General features: G+C 48.0%; 1 protein-coding gene across 1 annotated transcript; it reads left to right on the top strand.

The window, feature by feature from the left end:
* The first annotated feature begins 2,351 nt into the window (after window positions 1–2,351).
* LOC140419954 (uncharacterized) lies at window positions 2,352–7,680 on the top strand. The gene is made up of 2 exons (XM_072503997.1): window positions 2,352–2,397; window positions 2,935–7,680. Exon 2 carries the CDS (start codon window positions 3,279–3,281, stop codon window positions 4,287–4,289), a length of 1,011 nt encoding a protein of 336 aa, XP_072360098.1. The 5' UTR covers window positions 2,352–2,397; window positions 2,935–3,278; the 3' UTR covers window positions 4,290–7,680.
* The last annotated feature ends 806 nt before the right edge of the window (window positions 7,681–8,486 follow it).

Raw genomic sequence — 8,486 nt, 5'->3', positions numbered from 1 at the left:
AGACACCCAACACCTCGTCTTTTTGGATCTCAATGTGACCCAGGTTATCTACACACCCTTCTCCAGACTCAACATCTACCAATTTCTTCTCTTTGGTGAATACTGATGCAAAGTATTAATTTAGTACCTCGCCCATTTCCTCTGGTTCCACACATAGATTCCCTTGCCTATCCTTCAGTGGGCCAACACTTTCCCTGGCTACCCTCTTGCTTTTTATGTACGTGTAAAAAGCCTTGGGATTTTCCTTAACCCTATTTGCCAATGACTTTTCGTGACCCCTTCTAGCCCTCCTGACTCCTTGCTTAAGTTCCTTCCTACTTTCCTTATATTCCACGCAGGCTTCGTCTGTTCCCAGCCTTTTAGCCCTGACAAATGCCTCCTTTTTCTTTTTGACGAGGCCTACAATATCTCTCGTCATCCAAGTTTCCCGAAAATTGCCGTATTTATCCTTCTTCCTCACAGGAACATGCCGGTCCTGAATTCCTTTCAACTGCCACTTGAAAGCCTCCCACATGTCAGATGTTGATTTGCCCTCAAACATCCGCCCCCAATCTATGTTCTTCAGTTCCCGCCTAATATTGTTATAATTAGCCTTCCCCCAATTTAGCACATTCATCCTAGGACCACTCTTATCCTTGTCCACCAGTACTTTAAAACTTACTGAATTGTGGTCACTGTTACCGAAATGCTCCCCTACTGAAACATCTACCACCTGGCCGGGCTCATTCCCCAATACCAGGTCCAGTACCGCCCCTTCCCTAGTTGGACTGTCTACATATTATTTTAAGAAGCCCTCCTGGATGCTCCTTACAAACTCTGCCCCGTCTAAGCCCCTGGCACTAAGTGAGTCCCAGTCAATATTGGGGAAGTTGAAGTCTCCCATCACCACAACCCTGTTGTTTTTACTCTTTTCCAAAATCTGTCTACCTATCTGCTCCTCTATCTCCCGCTGGCTGTTGGGAAGCCTGTAGTAAACCCCCAACATTGTGACTGCACCCTTCTTATTCCTGATCTCTACCCATATAGCCTCACTGCCCTCTGAGGTGTCCTCCCGCAGTACAGCTGTGATATTCTCCCGAACCAGTAGCGCAACTCCGCCTCCCCTTTTACATCCCCCTCTATCCCGCCTGAAACATCTAAATCCTGGAACATTTAGCTGCCAATCCTGCCCTTCCCTCAACCATGTCTCTGTAATGGCAACAACATCATAGTTCCAAGTACTAATCCAAGCTCTAAGTTCATCTGCCTTACCCGTAATACTTCTTGCGTCTGTATAATACGTCTGTATAAATTAGATAGATAATCAGATTGTTCATGAACAGGTACTTGGTATTTGGGAGTTGTCGAGCAGTTCAAGTGGCCATCTTCAATAAAGCATTAATTTTCATTTGGACAGCATATTTAAATAAAAAATTAGAGTACCTAATTATTTTTTTCCAATTAAGGGGCAATTTAATGTGGCCAATTCACCTAACCGGCACATCTTTGGATTGTGGGGGTGAAACCCACGCAGACACAGGGAGAATATGCAAACTACACACAAACAGTCAACCGGGGCTGGGATCGAACCAAGGTCCTCAGTGCCATAGGCAGCAGGGTTAACCACTGTGCTACCGTGCCGCCCTATTGGTTAGCACATTTGACTTAATAAGAAATGCCAAGGATTTTCCAGGAACATTGTAAAACAAAGTTTCAGGAAGGTTGACGAAGATCGGGATGTGACACAAAATACTGCTCTCTCAGAAATTCTACATCTCATTCCCCCACATATTCTCTCCTTCCCATTCATTGCAACACTAATTCATCCCACTATCCTGCTTTTCTCCAAAATCTCATCCCCTGAAGGCGCTGACTCTCGAGTTCTGTTTCACACTAATCTATTGCCCTCCCCAATATTTCACCCAGGTGTCTAAATCTTCACACCTTAACAAACTGTTTTGCGAAGGGGGTGGCACATTAAAATCCACTGACTACCCATATGTACTGTCTCAGAGTGGGACTTCTTCTTCTTCTTCTTCTCTCTCTCTCTCTCTCTTCTCCCCCGCTCTTCTCTCCTGTCCCTCCGCCCCGCGCCCCCCCCCCCCCCCCCCCCCCATTTCATCCCAGTACAAGGGGTTTGGAGACTGGAGTCCGGATGAATAATGGCGGCCACAGCACCCACAATCCCCCGCGGTAACGAAACCACTCTATTCACCGGGCGGGTTGCCCGGACTGCGCATGTCCCTGGGGGGGCGATGGACAGCTGCGCATGTGCAGGGAGAACCAACCCCCTGACCTTTCTGCTGAGGTGTTGACCAATGGGAGCATTTGTAGGACCGGAAGGACTCTCGTTCTGAAGGGAAAGGAAGTGACTCCAAGGAGGGTTCAGACTCTGGAAAGGTTGGCCCAGGTCTCTCGGTGAGTGCACGGATTGTGCGAAAATTGTTGGTGGTAAATAGTGAGGAGGATAGTCTTTGGTTACAGGAGGACAATAATAATCTTTAATATTGACAAAAGTAACCCTGCAGCGTCCATCCAATTCAGTTAGAAATTATTGATCATCTCTGCTTGAGAACCTTCATAGGCAGAAAGTTCCAGATCATGATCAATCACTACCTCCTGTATCTTAACCAACTGATACAATCCTTTACATTAAACACAATTTTAGTCCTGTTACATATTTCCGTTCGGCTGGCAGTCTGCATGAAGATTTCCAGGGCTCTCTGTCCACGATTGTAAGCAGTGAGCTTGGATCTGTCAATCAGCACCTTCAGGAGAATTGGGAGGGTGAATATTAGATACAGCAGAGTGAGAATGGAGGGAGAGTGTGTGGGACGGAGATTTACAGCTTTTGGGAAATAAGAGAGGACAGAATGTTCCATAGAAACTAGAAATGTCTATTCTGAATTCCGATCCTGTACTGATAATGATGGTTTTTGTAAACTCCTTTCACAGGATATCAGAAGAGGAAGAATTACAGACAGAAATCTCAAACCAAACCTCACGTCTCGATTTGACAGATTCACTCAATTCACTGGGACCTGAATATCATCGGCCTTTGAATCGAGAAGGAAAAAGGTTTGTCTATTCTGCCTCCTTCAGATCGTTTTAACCATCAGTGTGACTGGAAAATCGCCGAGACACACACACCTGAGTGAGAGTGTTCCAGAGCACTGACTGGAAAGAGCTTTAACCAGTTACACAAACTGAAAATAAACAGCAGGGAGAGACCGTACACGAGTTCTGTGTGAGCCTTCAACTGATTGTCCAACCTGGAGAGACACAAGGACACCAGCACCATGGAGAAACCATGGAAATGTGGGGACTGTGGGAAGGGATTCAGATTCCCATCTGTACTGGAAACCCATCGACGCAGTCACACTGGGGAGAGGCCGTTCACCTGCTCTCAGTGTGGGAAGGAATTCACTAAGTTATCCCACCTGAAGACACACCAGCCAGTCCATGTCGGGGCGAAGCCATTCACCTGCTCCACATGTGGGGAGGGGTTCAGTACTTCATCTGAACTGCGTACACACCAACAGGTTCACACTGGGGAGGGACCATTCACCCACAGTGAGTGTGGGAAGGGATTTACTCAGGTATCCAATCTGCTGGGCCACACTGTCACTCACAGCAATGAGAGACCCTTTAAATGCTCTGACTGTGGGAGCAGCTTCAAAAGGTCTCACAAACTGATGAACCATCAGTGCATTCACACCAGGCAGAGACTGTTCAGCTGTTCTCACTGCACAAAGAGGTTTCAAAACTCATCCCATCTGCTGACACACCAGATCCTGCACACCGGAGAGAGGCCATTCACCTGCTGTCAGTGTGGAAAGGGATTCACTCAAATAAGCAACCTGCGGAGACACGAGCGAATTCACACTGGGAAGAGGCCGTTCACCTGCTCTGATTGTGGGAAGGGATTCACTCGGTTATCCCACCTACAGACACACCAGCGAATTCACACTGGGGAGAGGCCATTCACCTGCTCTGACTGTGGGACAGGATTCACCCGGTTATCCCACCTGCAGGCACACCAGCGAATTCACACTGGGGAGAGGCCGTTCACCTGCTCTGACTGTGGGAAGGGATTCACTCAGTTACCCAATCTGCAAGCACACCAGCGAGTTCACACTGGGGAGAGGCCATTCACCTGCTCTGAATGTGGGAAGGGATTCACTCTTTTAGCCACGTTGCAGGCACACCAGCGTCTTCACACTGGGGAGAGGCCATTCATCTGCACCGTGTGTAGGAAGGGATTCACGCGGTCAACACTTCTGCTGAGACACCAACAAGTTCACGAGTGATGAAGGGGTTGGATTCTGCTGTTATTGCTGCTGTTCATCACATCCAGGACTGAACCATGTTCATTCTGACACTTGGTGAAGTGGGAGGGTCGGAGAGTTTCTTTCTGCTGGACTGGCCGGTCTCACGACTTTGCCTCCAGTGGGCTGATACGCTTTGAGCTTGGGAGAGCACATTTCCACTGAAGTGATCCACAAAAGCTGATGAAGGACATTTTTTTCCCCCCATTACAGGTCGATCTAAAATAAATACAGAAAGAACTGGAAAAACGCAGCAGGTCTGGCAGCATCTGTGAGAGAGAAACAGAGTTAATGTTTCACGTCCAATGTGCCACAAGGTGCAATGATCCGAGAGGTGTAAAATACATGAATAGGATGGGAATAGAGGGATACGGACCCAAGAAGTGTAGAAGATTGTAGTTTAGTCGGGCAGCATGGTCGGCACGGGCTTGGAGGGCCGAAGGGCCTGTTCCTGTGCTGTACATTTCTTTGTTCTTTGTAACTCTACCTCAGAACTAAACAGAGGGGGAGAAATGTGATGGGTTTGATGCTGGTGAGAAAGGGGGAGGGTCAGACAGAACAAAAGGGAAAGTCAGGGATTGGTGAGATTAAATGACAAAAATGTTCTGAAATGACTTCCAGTGGAGGCCATGAGTTTATCGGCCGCACACAAGGTGGCTCCTGCTTGGAAGCTTGGGTTTCTGGCCCTTTCTGCCCGGTTAATGGGGACTTGTTTGTAAAAAGTGCAGAATAAGTGGAGGGAGTTGGTTTCTCCTCCAAAGTGGAATATCAGCAGGTTACAACACCCGGCAAAGGTCGAGTAAAGCCTTGGCTTGAGATGGAGGATCTGTGTGGTGCAGCAACTGAGAGTATGACGGAGTTGGAGGGTGTTTCGGCAGCATCGGAAAGAAATGCAAAAGGACTGGTCCAGGGTGATTGAGGAAGCAGTAGCCCCTCTTCGTGGGGCTTTGGAGCGGGTGGAGGATCGCCTGGAGTCACAAGGTGCGATGATCCGAGAGGTGGAAAGGACGGTGTTGGATCGCAGTGTTAGATCGTGTTGCTGGAGGCAGAGATGGTGATGCTGGGAGAGGCCTGCAAGGTGCTGAGGGCGAAGGTGGACGGCCAGGAGAATCAGTCCAGGCGACAGAATCTGTGAATTGTAGGCCTGAGGAAGAGGTGGAGGGAACAAGTGCCACGGGCTATGTATTGAAAATGTTCACGAAGCTGGTTGAGGAGGGGGTCTTCGATAAGGCCCCGGAGGTGGATCGGTCCCCCCGATCATTACAATGGAGGCCGAGAGCTGGTGAGCCACCGTGGGCAGTGATCGGCCGGATGCACAAGTTCCAGGAGAAGGAGAGGATTCTGAGGTGGGTGAAGATGACGTGAGACTGTAACTAGGACGGGAATCTGATCCGGATCTACCAGGACATTGGGGCCGACCTGGCCAAATGGAAGGTGGGTTTTAACAGGGCCCAGGCGGCGCTCTTTCGGCCAATGGGTGTTGTCCCTGGACAAACTCTGGGTGACTTTCACAAGGGCAAAGGACACTATTTTACGATGTCAGAAGAAGCGGATGACTATGTCAAGGAGCTTGGGTTGGAGGAGGACTAATGGTGGGATCTGTTCTGTCTCGACGTGTATATACAAGTTTTGTAAATATTATGTTTTTTGCATGTTATGACTCGGGCTCGTATGGATGGGTTCTTCCCTGAGGTTGAGGACAGATGTGAGAGATACAGGAGTGGGCCTGTCAATCATGTTCACATGTTTTGGGTGTGCCCAAAGTTGGGGGATTCTGGCCATTGATTTCCGAGACCCTGCCGGAATTGTGGAGGTGACGATGGCGCCGTGATCTTTGGTGGGGCTTTCTGGTGTTTCGGATCTGCCAGAGCTGAAGGAGGGTAAGGGGGTCTTCACCACTCTGATTGCCCTGCGGCGAATCTCACTGGGATGGAGGTCAGTCACCCCACCGAAAGTATCGGCATGGTTGGGGGATTTGATGGAATTTCTACAGTTGGAGAAGACGAAGTACGTTCTCCGAGGGTGAAGAGGGTTCTACGTAAGACGGAGGGTCTTTCTGTCTGTATTTGAGGATCTGTTTGTTGCCCGGGGAAGGGGGGGTGGTCAGTTGGGAAAGGGATGTTGGGGTAGTTTAGGGAAGAAAAGAGGGAAAATTATAAATCGTTTGAAAGCCAATGGTATTTGATTGTTGTTTATTTGTATAATTGATTGTGTTTGGAATAAAATACATATATTAAAAACGCGAACTAAAAGTCTAATGATCTTGTCCATTGTTGGTAGAAAAAACCCATCTGGTTTACAAATTCCCTTTCGGGAAGGAAATCTGCCTCCTTACCTGGTCTGGTCTACAAGTGACTCCAGATCCACAGCAATGTGGTTGACTCTTAAATGGCCCAGCACAAAGCTGTAAGAATCTGCAAGGATGTTTATTCCATAGAATGGAATTCTACAGTGCAGAAGGGGACCATTCGGCCCATTGAGGCTGCACCAACCGTACCAAGAGCAGCTACCTCAGTCTATTCCCCCGCCATATCCCCATAAACCCACTTAACAAGTATATCTTTGGACTGTGGGAGGACTCTAGAGCGATGGAGGAAACTCATGCAAACACGGGGAGAATGTGCAAACTCCACACAGATAGTCACCCAAGGCTGGAATTGAATCCGGGTTGCTGGCACTGCGAGGCAGGAGTGATATTTGAATGAAACCAGACTATTTGTGTGCCAAACATCAAAAGCAGCAATCAATAGACAGAGCTAAACGATCCAACAACCAATGGATCAGATCTGAGCTCTGCAGTCCTGCAAGTATCTTTGAGCCGCACAAATGCCAGGCAATGACCACCTCCCTCATGAGAGAATCTAACCACCTCCCCTTGACATTCAATGGCATTACCATTGCTAAATACCCCACTATCAACATCTTGGACAGCAGACAGACAGGAACACCACCACCTGGATGTTCCTCTCCACACACCATCCTGATTTGTAAATGTATCACTGTTCCTTCAGTCGCTAATAGCAGTGGATGTATCAACACCACATGGACTGCAGTGGTTCAAGAAGGCAGCACACCAGTACCTTCTCTAAGGCAACTAGGGATGGTCAATAAATGCTGGGTCGAGCCAGCAACGCCCACATCCCGTAACTATATGTATTGTTTTATTTAAAAATTCGATTGGGCCAATAATGAACTTGGGAGAAATAATACTGAGTAAGAACTGTCTACAAGTTGGACGGGGGTAAAGAGGGAGCTGGAGAATATTTTACATCCATGTTTGATCTGTTGCTTAAAGCATCTGTCCTTATGTACCAGCAACTTAGAACTCACGGCGTTCCTTCAGGAGAAAAGGTCGAGTAGACGTTACCCCAGGCGGGGCTAGAACAGAACTGGAAGACAACGGAGTGAAATTGAGTGAGGAGTCGGAGAGAGAGTTCTCCTCCCCCTCTAGGTGTGGACTGTAAGAATCCTGGGGGACTCCGTGCTTTGGGTTTTCTTGTTAATTAGTGAACATTAAATTAAATTCTATGACTGGCTGTGGATTTATTCTGAATTTGATTGGAACACTTCTTCTGTTTTTATTCCTGTTGTGATTACGCTCTTGTTAAGGATGGTCGACAGATGACAGGATGGGAAATTGTGGTTTGGGTCTTCACTGACCAAATGTTTTATTGATCCGAAAGGTGTAAAAGGGACCAAACTCCAACAGAAATCGAGCAGAGCTGAGAAAAGTCGACTTGCTGTGTGGGAACAGGGAGATAAACAGTTCCCAGAGGACAGAGAAAACAAGAATGCCTGGAATCCTGGACAACACTTAGGTGTCAAGGCCACCATGTTTTCACTGCTTGGCATGGGAATGCTGGCTCCCTGTACCGGGGACGGAGCGTGGGGAAGACAATTGAGAGTTTGGCGTGGCTTGGGCGGGTCCAGATGGTTCAATGACAAGTTTTGTAATTGGTCCGTTCAAATGTTAGCTCGGCAATGATTGGGTTAAATCAGTCTCCATAGACTTTGTGATGTAATAAGAAGGGATTCACCGAGCACAGAGATTTGTTGAAGTTTTACATATTCCACTGACTGGGGCCATGGCATCTGGGGCAGAGCAGGGAGCATTTACCTGGAGATGGTGCGTCTACCCAGAGTGTAATGGGAATGCTGCTGCACTTTGATATTACTGCT

The sequence above is a fragment of the Scyliorhinus torazame genome, chromosome 5, assembly GCF_047496885.1.
Source record: "Scyliorhinus torazame isolate Kashiwa2021f chromosome 5, sScyTor2.1, whole genome shotgun sequence".
In the NCBI taxonomy this organism is placed as follows: domain Eukaryota; kingdom Metazoa; phylum Chordata; class Chondrichthyes; order Carcharhiniformes; family Scyliorhinidae; genus Scyliorhinus; species Scyliorhinus torazame.
This window is presented reverse-complemented; position numbering and strand designations above follow the sequence as displayed.